This window comes from Coptis chinensis, chromosome 3 (genome assembly GCF_015680905.1).
Source record: "Coptis chinensis isolate HL-2020 chromosome 3, ASM1568090v1, whole genome shotgun sequence".
NCBI lineage: Eukaryota > Viridiplantae > Streptophyta > Magnoliopsida > Ranunculales > Ranunculaceae > Coptis > Coptis chinensis.
This window is the reverse complement of record NC_141458.1, coordinates 117,982,554-118,010,014: the sequence shown is the minus strand read 5'-3', so window position 1 is coordinate 118,010,014 and position 27,461 is coordinate 117,982,554. Positions and strand designations below refer to the sequence as shown.

Genomic DNA, 27,461 nt, shown 5'->3' with positions numbered 1-27,461 from the left:
GAGTCTGGAAGGGAAACATTGGAAACCAAGGTTGAAGCCTCCTTTCCCAGCTAATGCATGGCTATATGGCTATCCCACGACAATTACATACAAATGTTTAGAATGTTGTTGTTTAGCCCCACACGATAGCTACAAATGTTCTTAGACACCATATCTCTCGGTGGTTTAGCCTCACACAAATTGAAATTAGGAGCCCCAATTATTCTTCTCAGAAATATCGACCCAACCAATATAATGGTCTGTGAAATGAAACCAAACTTCTTTGTCGGTGGTTTTGAAGAAATGTCATTTACGCTGAAATTCTAACGAGAAGTCATGCTAGCAAACCTGTTTTTCTTCATCGAATTCCAACAAAGCCGTCAAAAGATCTCAAGCTTCCATTTGACTTCATTAGAAAATAGTTCCCAATACACTTGGGATTTTCTTTAATTGTGCACAAGTCTCAGGGACAAACACTGCCTCATGTGGGGACTTATCTGTTAGATCATGTGTTTGAGCATGGTCAACTCTATGACAGGTACACATAACATATGGCAGGATCAACTGGTCTTTGTTTATTATATACTGCTTTGTTGATGGAAGTTGAAACACCAACTTGATTTCTCATAGTTTTTTCTAGGCAATCGAGGTTTTCATCCAGCACATATTTGTATTGTTTGTGCTTGCAATTGTTAATATTGTTTTCGTTGTTGTGATAAAAAGGTTGAGTTTTCTGCTTCTATTTGTGACCTCTTCGAGAGCTCAGCATGCTAAAGATTGGGCTTGTAATCTATCTCTTAATTTTGTCTTTAGAACATATTGAGATGACTCTACTACTCTCGGATTATATTATCTTGCAATTCTTTTATTTCCTTTATTTATTTTTAATTATAATTAAACTAATAATAGTACCTAAGCCAATACGTTGTGAAAAAAAGTTGTTCTATAGCTTACATTATGTAATCTACTTTATAATGGAACTAGGTACAATACGTACAATTTGGATGAAGACCTCATTTCTACTGACTCTCTTCGGAAGATTCAATTGTCATAGACTTGATGGTAATATTCTTTCTAAACTTCAAAACCTTATATGAAGCCATGTGTTCCATTATTTTCATGTTGTTTTCTCTATTCATTCTCTCAGTTGCCAAACATAATTCAAAGAGAATATAAGAAGTTTGAGTGTTAAATCATCTTTTTGCTTGCATTCAGTTTTATCTTCATAGTTTGATTGTGATGTCAGGTTAATTCTACTTGTAGCTTAATACTCATAGCTATCACTCTTTGAGAATCTAAATTAAAATCCATTTCCATGTTCTCTGAGTTGTTTATATTAGCATTTTTTGTGTGAACCATTTTATTACATCCTTAAAAGGTGAGGTTTGAATTTTGAAGAAGCTACCTCCAAGTTTTATGTCACATCTCTATCATGTCTTTTGTATGAAGCCATGTCTTCCATTATTTTCTTGTTATTTTTTTTTTTTTTTTTTTTGGTATGCATTCTTTGGACTTCAAAAGGAGGATGCTATGTTTTTATACTATTTTTGTAGTTTATATTTATTTCAATTTAGATTGTTAAAACAAAACTTATTTTTACAAGCGTTGTAGATACAATTGCATGTCTTTCTTATTTTTACAAACATGAGAGTTGTGAGCAGTGCACACCTTGCATAGAGGGGATATGATGACTATGGATGATTATTGAAAGATTGACTAAGCAAATTGAGAGGCACACACACTATTTGTGCATTAGGTGATGTTGATGCTTGGCTGATACAATGCATTATCAAACATTTAAAACCCGAATTTCAAAGGGGGATCAAAGAGCATGCACTGAATATTTCTTCAAGAACATGAATGAAAAAAAAAAAAAAATCAGTGTTATTGTTGTTGTGTGTTTTTTTAAGACAATTTTTGTTCATATTGCGTACGTTTACTTCCCAATTATAACTTTGTGATTTCACGTCTGTATTGTTAAGTAATTGTTTAGTGAGAGAGAGAGGGAAAAGACTAATTAGAGAGAACAAACTTTTCCTTTTTTTGGTGGACGAATACAAACCGGTGCCAAGTTAAAAAATTTTGTTTGGTACGGGGTATCACTATGCTACTCCCAAAGAGGGAGCATTTCTCAACTTTTATGCATAAAAAAAACAAAAATAAGTGAAACGTACATAACTTCAGGATTTTAATTCTTGTGCTCCAAAATTTAGTTTAAACCGTGGGGACTCCTTACAAAAGTTGCAATTCATAAAAACAAAATTTATATTTTTAAAAAATAATTCCCACGCTACCAACCAAATTGGAGCTTGAGTTATGATACAATGCTCTGTACTCTTTATACAGTAAACAATTTGCTACACTCCACTTGGGTAACCGCTTTCGTACAATTGATGTTTCCGCAATCGTGATAGCAAACCTTTATCTGCTATCAACCCTATATTTAGTTATTTACTAGTACAATTCTTGAAATTTAAGTGTGTTTGCTGAAGAACCGAATATGGTTTTTCATTTAGTTTGGTATAATAATTAAAAAGAAGTGGTTTTAGGGATATATATTTTAAAAACACGTAAACAAATTCAAAATCATTAAAAATTGTTAGGGCATTTATAAGTTTTAGATTAGGTTTTTTTTGTAGATATAATCTCCTAACTATTCTAAATTTATAAATGTTTTAACAATTTTGAGTTTGTTTAGGTATTATGTCCCTATAATCTTTCCATAATTGAATTTGGTGTGGACAGACTGTGATTAGGAGATTTGGTGTCCATGCAAAGCGTTGTCCTTATCAGGAAATAAAATTTTAAAAATGTTGCACAAAAGGGCGTGGCTACAAAATAAGAAGGCCAGGCATGCGATGGGCCTGAGCAGTCACTGTTGTACATTTCGAAGTTGACCGGGACATTGTACGTAGAGTGTGTACGACAAAATTCATTCACGGCCAGATTGCGATGCTGGCAAAATTTAATTGGTCTTTTTCTTTTTTAATTTTTTTTTGTTCGATCTTGCTTTTTAACGTTTCAAAAATAATATATATGCCTATCCATACTCCATATAAGCGTATACTCTATAGTCTATAGTCTATAGTCTATACAATTACCTGCTGAATGTTTCACGTGACAGACAACTTCTGGGAGACTGAAACAGTAACAACATCCTTTTATAGAAACAAGAAGAATCTCATCCCCCTAGTTTCTTCATTATTCTCTCTCAATCACAAGAAGCTCTGGTGGTAACTTGGTAAGCAGTCCAAATTAAACTAACACTCAGTCCTTGAGAAGAGCAAAACCATTCTTTTCTCTGTTTACTACTACTTACTGTCTTTTGTCTCGAATCTCAGTGTTGAAAGTTAAAAGTTTGCTACAATCATGATATGAGAACAGAAAGTGTGAACCATATGATATATTCCTCACAAAAAAAAACAAACTACTGAAAATGTACACTGTTTTCTTTCTTCAATAAGTCACCTTAGTTCTGTTCTCTGGTTTATAGGTGAGTGATATGTGGGAAAATGGCTTTGTTTGGTTGATAGGTGGTAGGGTCAAATTTTCATCAGTTACAAAAGAACCATGTCTATATGTGGGATTTTTCTCTGTATCATTCAGTGTCTTTTTCTCTTTCCCACTCTAGCATGGAAAGCACCCTGCAGTCTTTTTACATACACAATAATTCAGCACCTACTTTGATATTTTTTTAATATTTGATCGTAAATTGCACCTTCTGTTAAGAACTATCAAAAACCCAGCTAAAAGAAAGAACAAGGAAGCTTCCTTCTCCCCCCAACAACTAATTTTCTGAAAATTGAGTTCTAAAGTTCTACTCAGAAGGTCAGGTGAACTGGGAACACTTTTTTTTTTTTTGGTAGTAGTCAGTTTAAATCATGTTACAAATAATGAGTACTATGGATTTGTACTAATGCATCGTTTTTTTTTAATATATTTGTTTGGTTCTTGTAGCATGCAGGAGGAAAACCCAAGTTGGCATTCTGTTATAGTTAATTGGAATTTCAGTTAGTTTTCTGCTTTTGTGATGAAGAATTGAAGTCAGAGTTTTTCATACCACATTTCTTCTTCAAAGTTTTGTTTTGTTCTTTTTTTTAGGAGTGGGGATCTTTTATGTACAGTGACCACCAGAGATCGATCTTTGTTGATCAATGGCTACTCGGCTTCAAAACAATGGAATGATGCAACTAAGAAACCAGCTTGCTGTAGCTGTTAAAAGCATACAATGGAGCTATGCAATCTTCTGGTCCACTTCAGTCCAACAGCAAGGGTAAGAATCCTTGTACATAATTCTGCTCTATTATCTTGCCCTAGATGTGTGGTTCTCTAGCCTCACCTGTCTTCATGATTTCTTGCAGGTAATTGTCAGGTATGTTTTTGATATATAACATGTAGGAACAATATAAATATGGTCACATCAATGCTACATTAAAGAACTCTTTAGAAATTAGGACCACTTCAATACGTTTCTTCTCATGGTCTTTCATTTCAATGTACTTTTGCTTTCAATGCTATAGTGAAGCAGGTTATTTAGGGAACAATTAATTACTTAATTTGCTGAAGCTTGTTGTAGCATAGTTGATCTTTTATTTGTTTTATTATTAGTTCTTAATTTTAATTTTTTTTTTTCTGTAAGTTAACTTTCAGGAAAATTACGTGTTACTTGGATCTAGTTTTTATGTTTCTGCTCTTTCCCCTTTTGTTTCCTTCATCTTCCATGTTTCGTGTTCTATCTTCATTTTTATTTTTACTTTCAGTTTTTGTCTATTTTTTTTTAGCAATGATTGTCTTTAACTAAGCCATATAATTCTTAGTTAGCAACCTGCCTTTATTTTATCTCATTAAACAATGTACAGCTGTTATTAGAAGTTGATTCTGTGTTTAGTACTCATAAAATCTTACATTTCTTCTTTCATGTGCAAATGAGATTTTATAGGCTTCTGGAGTGGAGTGATGGTTACTATAATGGTGACATCAAGACAAGGAAGACAATGCAGCCTATGGAATTCAACGTAGATAAATTGGGCTTGAAGAGGAGTGAGCAATTGAGGGAATTATATCATGAATTGTTGGTGGTAGGTGACACTAGTCAACAAGCTAAGAGGTCTTCAGCTGCATTGTCACCTGAAGATCTCTCAGATGCGGAGTGGTACTACTTGGTTTGCATGTCATTCACATTTGCTTCTGGAGTAGGGTACTGTTTCTCTTCTTTGATTTTAACATTGGTTTTGTACACATTTGTGCCTGTTCACTCTGTTTTGGATGGTTCAAAATGTATTCGGTAATATAACAACTCTCATTTAACACATCAAAATGTTGTATATTTATGAATGAAGCTAATATTCTGATTACAGGTGTAGTGTGTAATTTTTTAACATGGTCCTAATGGTTCCTCAGGATGCCAGGAAGAGCTTTCTCAAGCGGTCAACATATTTGGTTATGCAATGCTCCATGTGCCAATAGCAAAGTCTTTACTCGCTCTCTACTAGCTAAGGTTGGAATTTTCTGGATAGCATCCAGTTTTGACTAATCTGTTGTTTGGATTATAAACTTGATGCTAGTTGTTATCTAAACTGCTGAAAACTGATTTGTTTTGTTTCATATCCCGTTTCATGAAATTTGGCTTGAATATTGCCGCCTTCAGAGTGCATCTATCCAGGTAAGACGGCACCACCCATATTTACATAGGGTCCCAAGTTTTGGTACTTTCAGTAGCCATGTTAAACTTGGTTATGGTCTTCTAATGTATTAACTCAATGGGACATAGAGTTGCATTTCAATTGTACTTGTTATAAATAGTAACTTAATAAGAGGACTGAGTTGCTGATTAATCCTCCGTCTATTTGCAGACTGTTGTATGCTTTCCTTGGTTTGGTGGTGTCCTTGAGCTGGGCGTGTCTGATCTGGTAAGCTCCGTTTCATATTTGAGTCTATTTTCTACTCTAGGGAGTAGAGTCCAATGAGAAACACAAGACGTGTCCTGTTAATTGGAGTTTGCCTGCTACACTGTGAGTCCCCAGTTGATATGAGGCATGTCAATTTCTCGGCTGAAGTAGGCAGTCTCAGAAATGTACTCCTTGGTGTCTAATCTTCAATAGGAGTTTCCTCTTCAGCTCACTTGAAACACAACTATATCTATAGTCTTAGCTTTAAGTAAGATCTTATTTTGTTATCACAGGTCACAGAGGATCTAAATCTGCTTCAACATATTAAGACTGTTTTCTTGGAGTTTCCAAAGCTTAGATGTTCTGAAAATTCTATTTCTATCCCATGGAATGATGACAACGACAAAGATCCTATTTGTGAAGTCGATCATGATGTACTTGATGTTACTGGTTTAGAGAATTATGATCCAGTTTTAGAATGTGGTGGGCAAACCAAACTCAGGACAGAAGTCTTCCCGTTATCTATCCCTTCCTATGTCCCTAGTGCTGAAACTGAGTTTAATCAGAACGGAAACAACGAGTTACAGGCAAAAGTTTGTGAAGAATCTAAAGCAGATTCTCCCGACAGTTTATATGAAAGTGATCCTGATCAATTGACTCAAGACTCCTTTATGAAGGACGGAGTAAATGGTGGGGATTCTCAAGTCCAGAGCTGGCAGTTGATGGATGATGATGACTTCAGCAACTGTGTGCCCATTTCCATGAATTCAAGTGACTGTATATCTCAGACATTCTTGAATCCTGAGAAGCATTTTACTCCTCCAAATAGTGAAAAATCAAACAATCATATGCTAGACCTTCAAGACTGTAACCGCACAAAATTTAGCTCTTTGGATCTTGGCGTAAATGACTTGCACTATACGAGGACTCTTTCTGTCATTCTAGGGAACTCCAACCCCCTGACTGCATTGCCACGCTCACACAATGGCAATAAAAAATCCAGCTTTTTGATGTGGAAGAAAGAAAGGTTGGTGACCCCTCAGAAGCCACACAGTGGAGTCCCACAGAAGATGCTGAAAAAGATTTTGTGCGATGTTCCATTGATGCATGGTAATTGCTTTATGAAGGTGAGAAAAGAAAATGGTGGCATCGACGAGCTTTATATAACCGAGGAAGAGAATTTTGATGCTAGTCATTTCTTATTGGAGAAAAATGAGAAACTGGATGACCAAATTCTTGCTCTCAGATCATTGGTTCCTTCAGTCAATAAGGTGCTTAAATTGTTATTCCTACATTGTTTGAAATTAAAAGTCTGTAATTTTTTAGTTTTGTAACTATTTTAGAATTTTACATGGTTTATGGAATCATCAACATTTTCCCTGTTTATGCAGTTCGACAGAGCATCTGTTCTTAGTGAAACAATAGAATACCTGAAAGATCTTGAGAGAAGAGTAGAAGAGTTGGAGTCCTGCAGGGAGCTAACAGAGTTTAAATCAAAGGGAACACGGAAATACCTGGATATAGCAGAGAGATCAACTGATAATTATTTCCATAGTGGTAATGCCAATGGAAAATTTGTGAATGTAAACAAGAGGAAGGCTTGTGATATCGAGATGATGTGCCCTGAACTTGATTGGGTTTCACAGGGAGATGATTTAGCAGCAGATGTCAATGTCTGCATTGAAGAGAAGGAGATTACAATCGCGGTGAGTGTTCCATGGAGAGAATGTTTACTTCTTGAAATAATGGAAGCGGTATGTAATCTTCAGTTGGATGCTTACTCAGTTCATTCATCAACTTCCGATGGAATTCTGTCCCTTACTCTCAAATCCAAGGTTCGTCTTCCTGTTTTTTTTTACTTCATTCTTTCCCATTAAACTTCGAGAATTCTAAAATCAATTTAAAACTGCTTGCAGTTTAAGGGAGCTGGACCTGTATCGGCAGGAACGATTAAACTGGCGATTGAGGGAGAAGTATCGAGGATGCTTCTGTCAGCAGGTTGAATACTTATTTGTTCACAGGTTGCTCGACTTCATCACAATTCCTTTTGCAATAATAAATATTTTTCGTTTAATATCAATATAACCTGCTTTTGTGTTGTACAGGCACAAACGATTCCTAGTTGCAGAAGGCAGTACTCTACCAGAATTTTTAATTTCACCTCACTGCTATGGTACTGTTAGATTGCGGTGAAGCTTTTATTGATTTGGAATTTCCTGAGCGAGGCTTCTTTAAATCTTCAGGAACGGGGTTTTGAAAAGTGCATTATCACCCTTGTGTCGAACATTTGAAATAAGAAGAAGAAATAAAACAGTAACGATCTAATAATGGGATAGGTAAGTTGTTAGCATGGTCATCGCACCGTGTCCAAGGTCTGTTCTTTTTATTGTGTGTAACGAATTTTGTAGTGAGTGCTTCCTAAACTCTTTAATTCATTCTTTTGTGACTGGTTGAAATGTTTCTCGAGTGAAATGTAACCTCTGTGTTATACGGACCGGAGCAGCTTTATAGTGTATTGATGCGTAGGATTTCCTTAGTTCATAAGAATGATGGCTGGATATTTTAAAAAATTGCCTAGGAATAGAGTGCTCCTTCTAACTTTCTAAGCATCAAAAGTCACCGAAAGAAAGAAATGCAACTACTGCACTCCAGTGCACTGGAATTGGGGAAAGAGGTTTGCCCGATTGAACTTATCTCTGTTAAGACCTGGGCACACCCGGGGTGTGCCAGCCTGGGCTCATGATGAACTTCTTTCTTGTTCAACGGTGTGACTATTTCTCTTTTCGGTTCACACACTAACAATTGCAACGGGCAAGAGATCATCAGACTCTAATAGATAGATATCCAACCAAGCTTCAAACCAGCACTCAACTCTTAAACCCTCAACAAGCACTGTAATGTGCCACGATATGCTCCAGAATGGAGAATTGGAGAGATATTTCTTGCATCTGGAATGCTCAATTATATTAAGAAAAATGAGCACTCTCAACCCACAAACTTATACTGCCTTGTCCATCAAGCACTTATATTTCTTTGATTTCGGGCATCCTGAAAACAGCAATGTAATATGTGGTATAACATAATAGCTGTAATATGCCAATTTTTATCCCCTCTCGTAAAGTTGCCTAGAGCTACGGCCATCGTTATTTCAATGAAAAACTAAGCTATAATCCTTACTGGATAGCATAAGACAAATTAGATAAGAAGAATAATTGAGAGTTTTCTTTGCTTAGGAAACCCGCACCACCGTTAAGTTTTATAAACACGGGTAGGAAACCCACGCGCGTAAAAAGGCCGCGAACCCAAGCCCGGTGGTCAATGAAAAAGGTCCCAAATCCGGTCCATTAATAATCCTTAAACAACACTGGAAATCTGGAATTCTTGCTATGTTCTGACTTTTGAAAGCCATACTAGAATCAACGAACTTCCCGGCCTTCCTTACTCCTACTGATTTTTAGGCTTACTCGGTTAATTATGTCTCATGGCACGTGCAAATGTTTTGGATTGCAAGTTGCAAACTTTTACATAATATATGCTCACACAATAGTTAATTGTGCTAGGAACTGATCTGAGTATTACAAAGTTTACTGGATCCAATTGTTAATACAGATATTTTCAAGCCTGAAGGTTTGAAATCGAGGCATGATGAACAGAATATTACCTATGAGCTGAATTTTTTCATTTTTATCAAAAAAAAAAAAGGTGGTCTAACTTTTAGGACTAATCAAATGGTAACATACAATTTTTATTACCAAAAACCAAACCAACTAAATGGTCAGTTATATTATCGCAATGAAGTGTTTTATTATTGTTTTTTCTCAAAAATACATTTTTTTCAAAATTTAAAACGGTGTTTGTAAGTACTTTCCGTTCTCAAACATATCACTACAGCACACGTGTCTACATACTAAGTCGTATCTTCACAACTCGTACATCACCAGATCGTACCACGCCACTAGGACGTAATAACGACCCAAACTCAGATCGTCCCAAATATCAAGTACAACCATATATGGAAACAAATGATCCACCGCGATCCTGAAGCTCAGTCAACGCACCAATTAATGAGACATTTACTTTGTAACATCAGAAGTAATAACGAATCATCAAGATAGCACAAAATATCGATCTACACTTGACAACGGCCTGAAGCAAATAAGGAAAGTCAGCTCAAACATCTATAAGTAGAGAGAAATGAACTACGTAATGCTTGATTCAAGTTTACCCAAAGAACTTGATACGTAGGCAATTTTTGTCTAAAGAAAAAGTACAGTCATTCCCTACCAAACTCAACATCAGGTCGTATACACAAAATCCAGACCTATACAGTGCATAATTATCTCCTTTCTCTTTTCTATCTTTGCTGCCATTAAACCTTGTGGTGGTAGCCTTTAATACAAGTGCACTCTTTCCCGAGGTACAACTGTTTCGACCAAATATGATCAAAACACCAAGTGTTGATGAAAAGACGAAGAACATTAGAAAAGTAATTAAAAAATGATGGTGATCGGGGAATGATGAGATCAGACCTTAGTTGTTCTAACATTACCCAAATTATGGGATCAAGTCTCAAGAACCTAGTTCGAATGAAAAATAGATTTGTATTTATCTAGGTAGAGTAGAGAATCCTTGTAGCTCAAGTATTTCTTGTAGCTTGAGTCATCATTGTGATAGAATATAACTCTCAACCGATAATTATCTCTTTGATAAAAATGAATCGGACATAAATCAATGTACATTAGTGGCAAAATGTGTGGCTAAGGTTCTTGCCTTAGACACATGAGTTAATGGCCCGCATACATTGATCCATGGTATTGCAAATGGGCTTTAGCCCCGCCGATTAAATGAATAAAATAGAGACTCCTACCAATGGGCGTTATTTTAGGTGGGGTCGAACAGTTAGCCCCTCTTTGTCATGCGAACAAAGTTCACATGGCAAAGAAGAGAAGAAAAATCAAGGAAAACTTGGAATAAGAAAAGAGCAAGCGGAATGTATAACAAAGTGTCGTGTGAACGTAAACGATAGGAAAATGGACAATCGGAAAAAATTCGTGAATTATTGGAAACGAAATAATGTCAAATTAACGTATACGAAAGTGTCGTGTGAACGTAAACGATAGGAAAATGACAATCGGAAAAAATTCGTGAATTTATCGGAAACGACATAATGTCAAATTAACGTATATAGGACGCAATGTAATAAAAGAAGGCCGAAAAGGCATAGAAAAAATAAAATAAAATATGCATAGAAATAAAATTGCAAAAGAAATCGATTGCCGAAAACTGTACCGAACGTGTCACGTAATAATACGAAATTTGAATTCGACGATGTGTGCCAACGGAATTGCGATACTTGGATTATACCGTTAAAAATTAAACGTATGGGCAGTTTAGTAATAATAAAAATAAAAGGTAGTTAAATACTAATTGGACTCAAAGTGTGCGGATGAGATAAGAATGTGGAGGAGATAAGAATTGAGATTAGAGAAGGAGTTGGATTAGTAAAGAATCCTATCGGAACTGAAAAACAGTTCGACCTTATAGAAGCGCTGGAGCTTAGCAAAACAGTCGTGGTTAAGAAAAAGGTTTGAAGTCACAAAATACTCGTCCTCGTCTGCATTACTGCCGCTCCATAACGTTGTGTGCTGTCTTCACTTAGACTAGTAGGTACGTTTCCTTACCATCAAGCTCTTCTCATATATAAAGTTGTATCAGTTTCCGGGAAGGCGCAGGGCTGGCCGACAAAGCAACAAGGCCTTGATAGAAACACTGACAGAGAAGAAGAAGAACGCATCGTTGGTTTTCTATTAAAGGTGCAATGATATGGTGTTATACCACCACTGCAACCAGGCATGAAATCGTTGCCTTTTCTAATAAAGGTCAAACTTTATTTTGATTATATGGTGCAATGATATGGACGTCAGAGGGGTCGATATCGTAATACCAACAATCCGAAATCTCGATTTTCTGGAGATGTGGAGACCTTATTTTCAACATTATCATCTTATCATTGTTCAAGATGGTGATCCTTCAAAAGTTATTAAAGTACCTGAAGGTTTTGATTATGAACTTTATAATCGTAATGATATAAACAAAATCTTGGGCCCCAAGGCTTCATGTATTTCTTTTAAAGATTCTGCTTGTAGGTGTTTTGGTTATATGGTTTCTAAGAAGAAGTATATCTACACCATTGATGATGATTGCTTTGTTGCTAAAGACCCCTCTGGCAAAGATATCAATGCCCTTGAGCAACATATAAAGAATCTTCTTTGCCCGTCAACCCCCACTTTCTTCTTGAGCAACAAAAAAAAATTGCGGTGTGACCTTATTCTCTTCCTCAATGAAAAGTGGGACACATCTCTTTGAGGCGACAAAAATAAAAAATAAAAAAGGCGCTGCATTATGTGATGAAGGCGCTGCTGTGGGAAGGTGATGAAGGCGCTGCTGTGGAGAAGGTGATGAAGGCGCCTGGAAAGAATTCAAACCGATCTAATAAAACACGGTATGGTGCAGCGCCCTCTAAGGAGGGGCACCGTACCTGTGTCCCATATATTTGGCTTGGTTCACCATTGTGGAGCTATTGCATCCGGTTTTTGAGCTATCTGACCGGGTTTTTGTAGTAAAACGATCGTGTATTACGGATGAAAGATAATCGAGAAGAAAAAAACTCGATGACAATCGGAGACTTGGTGAGGTGGAAAGAAGGTGACAGATATAACGAATACACGAGGCCACGACATAATCTAGCTCAGGATCGAGCAACTTCAAATTGGATCGGCTAGGATATTAAACTTAAATTATTGAGTTTTGATAAAACTTAAATTTGGCCTGTCGAAGAAGACGAAGAAAACGGAGAAAAGTGCGGAGAATATGATAAAGCGGTGTCGGAAACAGATATGTTAGTATTTTTTTTATTAGTTATCGTAAAATTTTGGTTAAGTCTGAAAGACTGACGAAAAGTTTATTCTTGTCGTCGCAGGTAGAAACGGCGGTACGACGGGAGAAAGAAATTCACGAAAAGACCGCGAATAAAAGTTTCGCTCCGCATGATCTCAATGCCTTGGAAAAAATAAATAAGGTGAAGATAATTTTCAATCCGCTCGGAAAGTTAACATAATGCGAATTTTTTTGCCGCACGGAGAAACGGCGGTAGTACGAGCAAAATATATTCACAAGGAGTCGACGGAGAAAAGTTTTGCGTAACAAGGTGTCAATTAATGTCGTAGAAGAATGAAAGAAGCTGAAAGAAGTTTCGTTGAGAAAGATCAACTCAATGTCTTATAGCGCTGTCGGAAAGTTTAACTCGGAAAGATTCGCCCGGAAAAATCGGCTCAATGCCTTAGAAAAAAAAGAATGAAGTTGACGGAAAGTTTTACTTGGAAAGTGTCGCTCGGAAAATTTTGCTCAGAAAGATTGGCTCAATGAAGCTGCAGGAAAGATTCACTCAGAAATATCGTCTCGTTGCCTTAGACAAAATAATGAATATATTCGAAAATTTTCGCCGAAATTTTTTCGTAGAAAAAGATCGGCACAATGCCATAGAAAAAATAATTAAGCTGTCATATAGTTTCGCATGAAACGGAAAGAGTTGTACGAGTTGTATAAGCAAAAAACTGATAAGGAACTATTGGCTTTTCCCAAACCAATGAATATATGATTGTGTGAATGTAATATCATAGAGCTAAAAATTCTTGTGATGAAAATAAAAATAAAGTATGTTTTGGCAATTAAATATAGTTGCGATGTCTGATAACATACCTGTGTAAAACTGATAATGTTGTTGGTTTATATATATGACACGAAATAGAATGAAACGCCCCCAATGCTAACTTTAAGCTTGCAAAATTAGATTGAGCTTAAAAAAATGTCCGATGCGTAATCCGATTTAAACGAAACGGGCACTTCATCGATGTTGACATAGCGAAAGTAACCGACTTGCCGTAAAATCGTTCAATTTAGACGGACGAAATTAAATGTGGTAAGTTCGGCCGATTTTGTGTAAGCGATAATACTGGTAACTCGATTTTTAAAAAGGTAATAAAGCGTTCAACTTTAGGACCCGACAAAATTAAACGTGGTAATTTCGAAAATTAAACGCCGATTTTTGTCGTAGCAATAATAAGCGACTGACGAAAGCGGCGTAAAGCGTTCAACTTAGATAAAACGAAATTAAACGTGGTAATTTCGGCCGATTTTGTCGATAATAACGATAAATAGCGATTATTAAACTAAGTGGTAATAAAAGCGTTCATAAGCGAAGCGTAAAACCGTTCGAAATTAAACGCGGTAATTTCGTCCGATTTTGGTAAATATTAGCGATAGTAACGACTAAACGACAAAAGTTTAAACGTGGTAATTTTCGATTTTTTGACCGATAGTAAATTAAACGCGTGGTAATTTCCCAAAATTTTGGTAATTTAGCGATAATAACGACGTAAAAGCCGCTTAGCGTAAAAAGCGTTCATCTTTTGGCGTAAAAGCGCCCAAACTTAACCCAAATTAAACGTGGTAATTTCATTTTGATTTTGTGGTAGCGATAGTAAAACGCAACTAAGCCGGAAAGCGTGGTAAAAGCGTTCATCTTAGATTCCATTTTAAAATTAAACGTGGTAATTTCGCCGATTTTGTTTTGTAAGCGATAGTAACTTAAATTAAGCGTGGTAATTTTGCCGATTTTGAAAGTAACGAAAGCGAGCATAAAAGCGTTCAACTTAGGACCGATTTTAAATTAAACGTGGTAATTTCAAGATTTTGAGCGAACTAGCCGGCGTAAAAGCGTGGTAATTTCGCCAGATTTTGTTGTAGTGATAGTAACGAACTAAGCGAGCGTAAAAGCGTTCAAACTTAGACTGACGAAGCTAAACGCGGTAACTTCGTCAGATTTTGTTGTAGCGATAATAATATTGCGATGGAAACAAAATTATGCCATTATAACTGAAGTGAAAGAAAGACTTTATTGATCACCAAATCTTGAAAAGTGCAAAGATGATAACAGAAAAGAAACTATTGAACTGGAAACAGACTAACAAATTTTTGTCCGGTTTTTCATCCAACTTGTTAATTTTGTCCGCTCACTTAGTAAAATAACTTGTTGCGACGAGCAAGAAACGAACACTGTCAGGGGCTGTCGAAAATAAACTAACAATGTCAAAGCCCCATTTCGCAAATGACCAAGGTTTATGGATTGGATGATGCTTCGTCGCGGGAAGTTGACCCATATCATATATCATGTGTTTGACAAGGCACACACTTCTCGGACAAACGCTTAACATCCTTTGGCATGTATGGCCACCAATACCATTGGGTCATTGCTATGTGAGCGAGACTTCGCCCCCGGGAGTGGTGTTCACATAGTCCTGAATGAATTCCTTCGAGGCCTAGTAAATTGTTCGTTCTGCCCAAACAACAAAGGATAGGATTGAGACTTGTGCTCCTGTGATAGAGTTTTTTAGTCATCAGGAATTCCTGAGCATCGTCAGCTGCATGATCGTCGTTGGTAGATACCGAGACATTATCAGTGTCAAGCTCGTTGGAATCATCTTACAGCATAAGTGGTTAATCCAGTGTTGTCATAACAGTGACGACTTGATTTTCCACGGATAAGTATGCGATAGAATCAGGATGCCTTACATCATAACACGGATACTGTACAGTAATGATAGATGTAAAATTTCATGCAATTCGTTGAACGAAGTCTAAATAAACGTCCATTCTATCATTGCGAGCCGCATATTATCATTCAAATTGGCTAACGACTAGTTTAGAATAATTAATCGTAACTTAGTCGCCCCCAGCTGAAGAGTTGTGCGTATACCACAAATGACAGTTCGGACTTCGGCCATATTATTTGACGATCAAATCCCCAATGTAGAGACCTCTCAATTATGTCTTCATTCGGCTTCAAGATGACACAAACAAGACCGGAGGCGGACTTATTATGCTTAACTATCGGTGTAAATCTAGCAAGTAGTCGATATATCCGATAAATATTTCAAGTCATCGCCCGGAGGTAATGACAATTAGAGATCGACGTTTTTCCTCATCTAGTAATGCTTTCGACATAGGAATATCATCAATAAGAAAATCAGTCATTAGCTTAAACCAAAGTTTGTCTCTCGTTTTAATTATATGAGTGTCGAGACAATGTTGTAAATTAAGGTAACTTTTCCATTCTGCGACTCGATCCGTAGACGTTGCGAAAAAACTTGCGCAGCGGATATTCGACAAGTATAAACTTTGACTACTCTTTCTTTGAAATAAGCGTAAGACGTCTGACAGCATGAAACAAGGCCAGTGTAATATTTTCAATACAAGAATGCCTCGAGACATATGACGGACATTATCAAGTAACGGATGATGAAAAGAATCGTCGAGGCAATAACCGTCTTTGAATAATTGGCATCGATGGAATCCGGTAGTCGTGGGTCGTATGCAATCAGATGTTTAAAAGGAATAGGAGGGAGTAGTGCGATACCGCCAAGTTGACCTGGAACCGCACATTCGCGATGATCGTCAGTAAATGCATCAAGAACTTAGGCTCGTCGAGTATTCGTCATAACTTTTGTAGAACGTGATCGTCGGTTTTGCATAAGAGCCGCAGACGGCGCCAATTATGTTTCGACCAAATATGATCAAAACACCAAGTGTTGATGAAAAAGACGAAGAACGTAGAAAAGTAATTAGAAAAATGATGGTGATCGGGGGAATGATGAGGTTTGTACCTTGCGGTTGCACATTACCCAAATTATCGATGGGATCAAGTCTCAAGAACCTAGTTACGAATGAAAAATAGATTTGTATTTATCTAGGTAGAGTAGAGAATCCTTGTAGCTCAAGTATTCTTGTAGCTTGAGTCATTGTGATAGAATATAACTCTCAACCGATAATTATCTCTTTGATAAGAAATGAATCACGGACATAAATCAATGTACACATTAGTGGCAAGCCATGTGGCTAAGGTTGACCTTAGACACATGAGTTAATGGCCTGTACATTGATCCACAGTATTGCAAATTGGGCTTTAGCCCTGTCGATTAAATGAATAAAATAGAGACTCCTACCAATGGACGTTCGCCACGTAGGTGGGGGTCGAAACATACACCATTGACACTTGTTCTTTGACTACAAACTTTTAAAGGGTCTAGGAAAGAGGTCCTTAGATGGTGAGGTATTTATTGAAACCTACAGGCTGGATTTGATATCTACGTGAAAGGCATTGGCATAAACTTGCAGTACAAATGAGGACTTAAAAAATAAAAAAAATAAAATAAAAAATGAAATAAAAATGTGAATTTATGCTCCTTGAGTTAGTCTTATCCGGCTTTCTCTAGTTAGTTTGGTTTTCAGTAACAAAAATTATAGATTACTATTTTACTAGTCCTAAAAGTTAGACCACTTAGTTTTTTTGTTATAGAAATTTAAAAGTTACACCCACAGCTCATTTTCCTCCTGATGAACTTATCTAAAAATGCTTAAACCGTCGACTGACAACCAGGGGAAGGCCCAACGCTTTAGGGCCTATTTCATGACCAGCGGGCCACTCAATACTTAAGGGCACATCAATGTTTTGTCAAAAATGTTGAAAATCTGTCACTTCCTTCTCCCGCAGGTATTGGCCATCATGCAAAAGGTAACGCTAGAAAAAGAGCACGTCTCGCCATGATACTTGCGTAAATATGATGTAACTATCGTAAATAACTTGGACGATGAGAGGTTGTGTTGTTACCTTTGACTGAATTAAAGTAATTTACTAGTGCAACTAATCGTAGCAGGAGTTCACATTGCACTTCAGACGGTAAAGTCCAACAGGAATCCAGCAAGTTGAGTTTATTCAAATGACTGAACACTGTTTTCATACATGCATTAAGGCAATAGACGAAATAATATTAAAATTTGAACCAACAAAACTGAAAAAAATTATAGAAAAATACAAGTTGATTATCAGTAGGGAGTTGGGACCATTCTATTTAGTAATATGTACACTAGCTATGGTGGATCACTAACAAGTTGCCAAAATAAGGAAGCTTTATTGTATTCTTCAAAGCAACTACAACGGAAATCCATTTAGTAATATGTACACTAGCTTTATTTAGTAGCATTTGCACTGTCTATGTTTTTGACCTCTTATACAAATACCCACATGGTGATAAGCAAAATTAAACTATTGTGCATTAACAGGCAACTGATCAAGGAGCTGTCAGTCATATAATCAAATAATCAATGGATTCCTGTAGTCGTAATGACCTCTTTAACAATGATTAATTACCGATAAATACATTTTACATATTTCAAAAGCACGTGGAAGAGCATTCGTTATGCTACCAACTAATAATAGAGAAGAAAAAACAACATGCTGGTAAGGGGTCTATTTCAAAGTTTTCTTTTGGAATTGGAATTGAAAATATAATTGAAGGATTTATAATTTTAAACATTTAAAATTCTTGAATATATGGAATTGAAATCTCACGTTTTTGCCCCCTATAAAAACTTATTCTTAATGGGTCTTGTATTGGGCACTCATCAAATTGGATTGGGCCATCTCCTAAAATATATATATACCCTAAACTTATTCTTTTTGCTACTAAAACATAATTGCATAAACCGTATATATCTATATCTTAATATTAAAGCTCCCACAAAAGAGTATTTTTCGAGCTTTATTAAAATTCCACGTCATCAACTTAATAGTTAACTTAAAACGGGAAACTCTTTTCCATTTAGAATCCAACTTCAAACGGGAATCTCCTTTCTTTTTAAAACCAAAACTCAAATAGTAGCATAAAAACTCTTTATTTCCAAATTAAAATGGGATTCCTCCCCCAATTAAAAAACACAAGTTTTTAAAACTTAATTAAAACAATTTGTTAAGAAATTAAAACGAGTTTTTAAGACTTGATTAAAATAATTTGTTAGGAAATTAAAATAGGTTAGCGACGAAAATAGGAATCACGATTTGTTATGATTGTTGAGCAAATTTTTAAAAGAGCCGGTGCGTATGCAAAGGTCTACTTTCTAGTATATAACAATTGGTATATATATATATATATATTACAAGTTTGTCATATTACAAATTTGTCATCAAAGCTCAGGCCCAACAACCAATCCAACCGGTCTCGCCATAACGAAATCCTTAGGTCGTTTGAGTGTGTACTCAAACGACCTCACCATGTAGTTTGAGTGTACACTCAAACGATCTCGCAATGTAGTTTGAATGTACACTCAAGTGATTTCGCCATGTAGTTTGAGCGGACACTCAAACGACCTCACCATGTAGTTTGAGTGTACACTCAAGTGGTCTGCGCGTGTTGTTTGAGACAAAACTCTTGGTTTTTACCTAGACGATATGGCGGGGTCGTTTGGGCAATCTCCAGGACGACATGGCGGGATCGTTTGGGGACTCTCTTGGGCGACATGGCTGGGTCGTTTGGACTTAAAAAATTTAGTTTGTTTGTCACGATGTTCATTTTAAAAATCAACTTCCACTTAATCAACCCAAACTCGAAACGAGTTCATCAAGCTTGGACAAACTCGAACTCAAGTTTAATCAACCCAATCTTCCACTCAAACTCCAAAAAATCAAGTTTGAAATCATCAAGTTTAATCAACTCAATCTTCCACCCCAATCAAGTTTAATTAACCCAACCAAGTTTAAGTATATACTCAAACGGGACACGACTCGAATTGGATGAAGTCACCAACTTCAATTCCCATTGTTGATTCAATTCCCATTGTTTTACTGAGCTATTGTTGTTGCACTTAGTTGTCGGGCTTGGGCCAGAGGCTGCCCAATGCAATTTGATGAGTGCCCCATTAAATCACCTTCTTGATTTTGGGGGTTTTGAGGTTTCCATTATATTCCAGACTTCCAATGCATAAAAAGGTTGCAAAACAGGATAACTCTTAATTTTTGGAAATATATTCTAAAATCCTAGTTGTCAAACACATCCTAAGAGCATTCCCAATGCAAACAACAATTTTTCACCTCCACATAAAACTATTCCCCTCGTTGCTACCTTTTTGGTGAAAAGCTGCCAATTGTTGCCCAATGCAAAGGTGATGATAAACTTCGGATGGAATGTTTTATTTCGTTTGAATGTAAAACATCGAAAAAACGCACCGAAAGGAATGAAATATTGCGTCCAAAGTTTTAAAAATCAAAAAAATAAAAAAAATAGGTAAAAAATTTTAAAAAAACACACAAGACGGAATAAAAAGTTCCGTCCGAAACTCACAGCTCAGTAACAATCTCGATAGCAAGTACTGCCCTCGTTGTCACTAAGTTACAAGCTACCCTCATTATCACTCTTGCATTAGGCAAGGGTTTTTGGCTAAATAAGGGTTCCCTATTTCCCCTCATAGGGACTTGCAATGGGAATGCTCTAAGGGAATAATATAATTCAACGCTTCAACCGCAATGAAAGAAAGAAAGCAACCATCCATTCCAAACAACCAACTTCCAAATCAAATCAGAATTTTAACAAACTCATTTCTCTACAATTCCAGCAGCTCACAGCCAACATACATCAAACATGCATACCTCAACCCTTAAGTGCATGAAATCATATTGAAGAATTAAAAACGTTCTGCAGTTAATGTTATTACTCCAGTTTTACAACAATGTCAAATAACCCTATATTATGTACTAATATTAGACAAACGAACATTTAAATTGTCAGAAATCACGCTAAAAGGTCACTCCCTGCGAAATCTTTGACAGTGTATCCAACTTTCTCAAACTTCCCTATCTCACTGCTCTCTCTAAATTTCAGATAATCCAAACAAACAAATGGTTTGTAGTTCCTTGAGTTTCCTTCTCCCACCACTTCATTGGGAGCACATATAACCTTATCATCCTCAAAACACCAGAAGAAAGCCAATGAAAAGCGGTTTATATAATGCTTCAGAACAACGCGGTGTTCAGATGATCTTAGTCTTCCATTACTCCAAGCCTGCATCATATCACCTATATTTACCACCAATGTTCCCTCACATGGACTTATGTCCATCCACTTACCTTCCTTCGACCTCACTTGGAGTCCACCAATCTCATCTTGGTACAGAACTGTGATGCAACTCATGTCTGTATGCATTCCAAGCCCTTCAACTCGTTCAACTTCCACACTGTCAGGCGGGGAGTAGTTGATTATCCTCAGATATCCATGACAATTTGTAAACTCAGATAGGAAGTACGGCCCAAAACCATCTCCCAAACACATCAAAACCATCTCCAATATTCTCCTGGATATGTCCTCCATCTTGTTCCCATACTCTTGCAGTATATCACTATGAGAGCAATACAAGAAGCAAGCAAAAGAAAAACTTGCAAAGGTAGGTAAGTTGACAACACACAGGAGAACAACAAACACAAAGAATAAAGGGTAACTAGTAAATAAAACACTACCTGAATTCAGAATTTGGTGGGTTGAAGAGGACGTCAGTGGAACTCTTAGCAGAGTCATAGAAGTTTGGTCCAGACACACGCAAGCTCTCAAAGAAAGGTGACGCAATGAAATGTGGAGTGTAAGTTTTAATAGATGATAATGGGCCAAGCTTAAGTTTGTCATCTGCTGGAAGACTAAATAGTTGGTTTGAAAGCGTATAAATATTTCTTAAAAGATCTTTTGAGATACCATGATTGGTGATGTGGAAGAATCCCCATTCCTGGCAGGCTTCACTAAGAGATGCCAAAGAAGATTGGTGCAACGGCTGAGAGATGTCTAACATAGGAAGTTCAATAGATGTCTGAGACTCAGACATGTTATGAAAAATTAGAAACCCGTTGGTTTGTTCAGTTGGAATGGGCTGTTAAATAGGCAGATAGATAGATAGATACAGAGAGAGAAAAAGGTGGGCAGAGAGAGAGGAACATAAATATTTGCATATTTTATAAACATTTCAACTGTTTATTAATGATGATAACAAAATTAACAAGTTTAAACCTTAGATGTGATGCCAAGTATAATCCAGGTCAAGACACCTATATACATAGAGAGGCATACATTATATATATATATATATATATTAAAACTACCACAAATAGTATTTTTCGAGCTTTATTAAAATTCCACATCATCATCTCCTATTGAAATGGGAATTCCATTCCTATTTATTAGACACTTCTAATTAAAACGGGAATCAATTTCCTATTAAAACAAAAATTCCTCCTCTATTAGAAAAAAGAAATTCTAACACTAAAACGAGAATTCCTTCCTTATTGAAAAGGAAAAATATAGCATATCTAATTAAAACGAAAATCATTCTCCTATTAAAACGGAAATCATATTTCTAAATTAAGTCAACTATTAAAACGGGGTTAAAAAATGGGTTTATAAAACTTAATTAAAACAATTTGTTAGAAAATTAAAACGGGTTTTTAAAACTTAATTAAAACGATTTGTTATAAAATTACAATAGGTTAGCGACTAAAACGGGAATCACAATTTGTTAGAAAATTTCTATATGTATATAGTTATGATTGTTGAACATGTTTTCAAAAGAGCCGGTGGATATGCCCAGGCCTACTTTCTAGTATATATATATATATATATATATATATCCTTTTTATAATACATAAATATCCAACTTAACAATTTGTTTTCCATTACTTGGCCATACATAATAAGGGAAAGGACAAGTTCATCCACAATTTTATATGGTTTCATCAAAACATACAGTAACTGTGAAGACTGGCACAAGAACAAACTTTAGTTATTTATCGGTGTAAGTCAATGAAGGAAGGGCCTTTATTTTTATTGCAGGTAAATGACGCAGCACCAGGCAGGAATGATGGATATGTGCTGGTCGTCAGGCTTTGTTAAATTCTGTTATCTATAGATTTTAGAGCTAGGATTCTTCAGGAAGTGTTGACTAGTAATTATTTTATCTACTAAGAGAAAGGGCAAAGAACCCCATCAACTATATGACTACCTAGCAGCCAAGTCACACACTGAAGCCCAAGAACACAATGTTCCACACCATCAGAAGGACAAAATACATGCTTACAAGGAAACCATACACAATATGGCTGTATGTGGAAATTGATTTTGCATATTGATATTTATTTATTTAGTAGGGAAGAGAGTGTTATCAACAGACATGCTTGTGCATTAACAACCTACAGAACTTGTTGATTGTTGACTATCAAGATTGGAGAATTCCAATCCTTGCTCTAAAAACCTAAATGTTTATTTTTTATAAGTGAATTTTATTGGAATATATCAAAACTATACATAATACAAAGGTGCTATATAGCGAGTGAGAACCTCACCTATAAGTCTATAACAGGCTAATAGCACAAGAGAACAAGATACAGTACACCCTCAAGAAAGAACACTAAGGACTAATTAATCCCCAGTTAAGTACCTCCCAATGGAATACCAAGTCTCTAAAAACCTAAATGTGCCTAGGTCGGCATCAAACAGATGATACAGAGCCTTACTTTGTTTAGGGTTGCTCCAATCACTATATCTCGGAACATAACATTCTATCCATACACATAATAGTAAAATTCACTCCTTTTGCCACCTTCTGAAGAATGTAACTTGTAAATAAAATAAAAATAGATGATCGTAATAAGGAATCCCGTCTTTCACAAATACTTTTAATGTCATTATCAAAGCAAAAACAACTAGAATATAACTACATTTATTCCAACATTTTGATGGTAAAAGGTAATAAAAAATACAATAACACATTGCATTAATAGTTTGACAACCAAAAAAAATTAAGGGCTCCAACATTTTAAATCAAGTGCAAACATAGCTAATATTCTTTCCTTCAAAAAACTAGCAATGAAAACAAAAAAGACATATTTTTCTATACATATCATAGGGACCTGAAATGTTGAAGAACAGTATATAACTGCCCATCCCTCCAAAGAATCTTACCTGATTAGGGCTATAATGAGCATGATATCAAGATTAATCGAAATTCAGCACACTGCGAATTCCAGTAGTTTCCTTTGCTAAGAAAGATCATAGTCAGACCGAGACATGACACTTTGAAAAGGCAGAGAGGTCTCCAACAGGCTCCAGTTATGCTGATGTAAACTCCAACTCCAGATACCTGAACTTAGCTAATCCACGGACTTTGTGTCATAAATTCAACATCATCTAATAGTCCATCCAACAAAGATAGTATCATTCCCACTCAATTGTTGACGGAGGCTTTGATGTAATGTCTTGAACGACTCGATTCACACCCCTGACACTGTTACAGATCTTTCGTGCCACGTCATCAAGGAACTTGTGCTCGAAATTGTACCTGAAAAGCATGGACCCAATCATTAATAAAGTTCATTGCACATTTGGCAATTCTTATCTGATTGGTTCTTAGAATGTAAACTTCTCAAGTTAATGATCTGTTTTGCAACCCCACATCTGGTGATCTAGGCCATCATGCTTTTGTATTTGATAGCTTTTCCTCTACAAGCGAATCCTTTGTATCGATATAAGAAAGGATAGATTTCAAAAACGTCAAATAGAATGAAATGACTCTAAGGCATTTTTCTAATGAAAGATGAATAAGGTGTTCCGTTGTGAACAAAAGAGTGTGGGCAAGTTGATGAATCGTACCAAGGCCTGGACAACACACTTTTTAAAAGAAGACCACTACTACAGTATTAATTTGGTTTGAATTGCTAGAATTTACGTTTTCAATAGGGAAAGGAATTCCCGTTTTAATAGGCGATGATGTGGAATTTAAAAAAATCGTATGTCTTAGTTTTGTTGTTGTTGTTGTTGTTTGTGTGTGTGTGTGTGGGGGGGGGGGGGGGAGGTAGTTGAATTTTCTAATTAACAAATCGTTTTAATTGTCCTTTAAAAACCCATTTTTAATTAGGGGAGAGATCCCATTATAAAAGTTGACTTAACTTAGAAGTGTAATTCAGTGATTCCCATTTTAATAGGAGAAGGATTTCCGTTTTAATTAGAATTTCCCTACAATAGAAAGGAGGAATTCTCATTTTATGAGGAGTTAGATTCATGTTTTAAGTTGGTTTCTTAAAAAATCGAACAATGAACTACAAATTAGTGTTAATCAACAATGCTTTATCCCATTTGCCTTTGACGCATTTGACTTTTTAGCATCACATTCTGAAATACTCAAAAGATTGCAGAAGGTTTATGCACAACAATGTGATGACTGCAGGGTGCTAATGAATTTTTTTTTAGGAAGGTTGGATTTGCTATTTAGAAGGGACTAGTGGCACAATTTGTAGCGTGCTTTCTGCCTCCCCCTATGTAATTTTTTATATATAATAAAAATATTTCATTAAAAAAAAAAGGAATCTTAAAGATGTCATGACTCATGGGAAGGGAAAATACAACAACAAACTACTGAGGACTATATTAATTAAAACTAACTCTAGAATGAGAAGCATATAATTTTCTAGTAAAAAAACAAGAATATGCTCAAAGCTCTCCAAATAAAACAAGATTAGTTCATAACAAAGGTCAAACTCACCAGTCCGCTGTCATTCCATCCTGGCTTGTAACAGCTCTGAGAGCAACAACATGAGAATGTGTTCTTTGATCACCTTGTACACCAACTGATCTTATTGGCAAAAACACTGCAAATGCTTGCCATATAGAATCATAGAGTCCAGCATCCTTGATTGACTGAATGAAGATCTCATCAACCTGGAAACACATTTGACAATGTAAATACAAGTAATCTGCCCTAGTGAAATGATGTTTAGTTCCAGTACTACAGCTCGACAACCAAACCTGGCGCAATATATCCAGTGCATTTCCTTGAGTGACATCCCCTAGCACTCGTACAGCAAGGCCAGGCCCAGGAAATGGGTGACGCTTAAGAAATGCCTCGGGAACATTCAAAATCTTACCCAATTCCCGCACCTAAAAGAAAAATCACCAACAATACTTACAAATATGTTAAGCACAACAAAGAAAAATGATAACAGATATTAACAGAAAATAATTCAGATACATGAAAAAATGTGTCTGGAGAGCAATGGATGCCAAACCTCATCCTTAAAGAGAAGCTTTAGAGGTTCAATGAGTTTTAATTTCATGTCCTTTGGAAGCCCTCCAACATTATGATGGCTCTTGATCGTGTGGGAATGGCTTCTTCCACTGCCAGGTGGTGGGCATGATTCAATAACGTCGGGATACAACGTACCTTGAACAAGGTAGACTGGTTTCCTTCCTATTGTCTGCTCCAACTCTTGTGCAAATTCATCAAAAATGCAGATGAACTCCTTACCAATTATCTTCCTTTTAGCCTCAGGATCTACGATTCCTTTCAACTTACTGAGAAATTGCTCCGTTGCATCAACACATGTAACAGGTAAATGCAAGTCCCTCTCAAAGGTTCCCATGACACGCTCCCTCTCCTTGAACCTAAATTTTAAGTCGGCGATAAGCTCTATTACCAAACACAGTACCAATGCGTATGAAAAGTACAATAAAACAAATGTAATCTTTTAAAGTAATTAATCAATGCTTTCTGTAGAAGAGCACTATCACTCTCACCTCAATAAACCGTTGTCAACAAAAATGCAGTGAAGCCTATCTCCAATTGCCTTGTGGACAAGGGTGGCTGCAACTGTTGAATCCACACCCCCAGATAATGCACAAATGACATGATCTTCTGGCGCAACCAATTCATTAATCACTTTAATTTCTTCTTCCATCACATCTTCCATCTTCCAATCAGCAGTTATTCCACAAACATTGAAAAGAAAATGTTGCAGAGTTTCCATTCCTTCTGGTGAGTGTGTGACCTGCAAAGATCATTGTGAATCAAAACCATTTCTAATAAAACTATTCACATGCTTACTATAACTATAAAAAAAAAAAAGGCTGAAACATTACAAATAAACTCCATGTAATAACTACTAAACCACAAATCATTTAATCAAATAATGTACCAAAAAAAAAGATAAAATTACCTCAGGGTGATACTGAAGTCCATAAAACTTCCTCATCGAATTCTCAATGGCAGCAACAGAACCCTGCTGACTTCTCGCAACGACAGAAAACCCAGTCGGCAAATTGACCACTTCATCACCATGACTCATCCAGACACACTGCGTATCACCAACACTCTTCATTCCAAACAACCCAGCCTCATTATCATTCTTCTCCACAACAATCTCCATTCTTCCATACTCTTGTCTCTCACCAACTTTAACTTCACCCCCAAGTTTCTGCACAACCAATTGTAGTCCATAACAAATACCCAAAACAAACACACCATTCTTCTCAACATACTCAACAAACCCATCTGGGAAACTAGGGGCGTTTTCGGAATGAACAGAGTGTGGGCCACCAGAAAGGATGATGACACGTGGGTTTAAATCAGTTATGGATTTGAGTGATGAAGTGCCTGAAATGCAGAGAGAGAAAATGGAAAGTTTTCGGATACGGCGCGTTATGAGATGAGTGTATTGTGAACCGTAGTCAAGGATTAGGACTAGGTTTGATTTTCGAGTTTGGTGTTCCATTGAAACTTGGAAATCAAGATTTGAGGCTGGGTTTTTTTAACGTTCTGTGTTGTAATGAAAAAGTTTTGAGGTTTTATCTCGAAAACTTCACTGTGGCGAAGGGAGTGTGTAAGGTTTAGGGTTTTAGG

The 27,461-nt window shown here is 36.3% G+C and overlaps 3 protein-coding genes across 8 annotated transcripts; 1 reads left to right on the top strand and 2 right to left on the bottom strand.

Moving 5' to 3' along the window:
• The first annotated feature begins 3,065 nt into the window (after positions 1–3,065).
• LOC147513556 (transcription factor GLABRA 3-like) lies at positions 3,066–8,323 on the top strand. 6 transcript variants are annotated; one of them, XM_086596648.1, is made up of 11 exons: positions 3,066–3,220; positions 3,937–3,989; positions 4,081–4,252; positions 4,919–5,176; positions 5,380–5,476; positions 5,627–5,641; positions 5,832–5,888; positions 6,161–7,138; positions 7,259–7,702; positions 7,784–7,865; positions 7,973–8,323. In XM_086596648.1, the coding sequence occupies exons 3-11, from the start codon at positions 4,134–4,136 to the stop codon at positions 7,987–7,989; spliced, it is 2,067 nt and encodes a 688-aa protein (XP_086452774.1). In that variant the 5' UTR covers positions 3,066–3,220; positions 3,937–3,989; positions 4,081–4,133; the 3' UTR covers positions 7,990–8,323. The 6 variants fall into 6 exon arrangements, with proteins under 6 accessions (XP_086452774.1, XP_086452777.1, XP_086452776.1 ...); XM_086596647.1 differs by lacking the exon at positions 3,066–3,220 and adding an exon at positions 3,250–3,807; XM_086596649.1 differs by lacking the exon at positions 3,066–3,220 and adding an exon at positions 3,250–3,812.
• An 11,997-nt stretch (positions 8,324–20,320) lies between these two features.
• Positions 20,321–21,753, bottom strand: LOC147513555 (2-oxoglutarate (2OG) and Fe(II)-dependent oxygenase superfamily protein). Its single transcript, XM_086596645.1, has 2 exons — positions 21,268–21,753; positions 20,321–21,149 (listed from the first exon to the last, which is right to left on the bottom strand). Exons 1-2 carry the CDS (start codon positions 21,621–21,623, stop codon positions 20,546–20,548), a joined length of 960 nt encoding a protein of 319 aa, XP_086452771.1. The 5' UTR covers positions 21,624–21,753; the 3' UTR covers positions 20,321–20,545.
• A 1,738-nt stretch (positions 21,754–23,491) lies between these two features.
• On the bottom strand, positions 23,492–27,417 carry LOC147513554 (GMP synthase (glutamine-hydrolyzing), putative / glutamine amidotransferase). The gene is made up of 6 exons (XM_086596644.1): positions 26,779–27,417; positions 26,360–26,610; positions 25,852–26,227; positions 25,592–25,723; positions 25,329–25,504; positions 23,492–24,128 (listed from the first exon to the last, which is right to left on the bottom strand). The coding sequence occupies exons 1-6, from the start codon at positions 27,331–27,333 to the stop codon at positions 24,005–24,007; spliced, it is 1,614 nt and encodes a 537-aa protein (XP_086452770.1). The 5' UTR covers positions 27,334–27,417; the 3' UTR covers positions 23,492–24,004.
• Between the last annotated feature and the right edge of the window lie 44 nt (positions 27,418–27,461).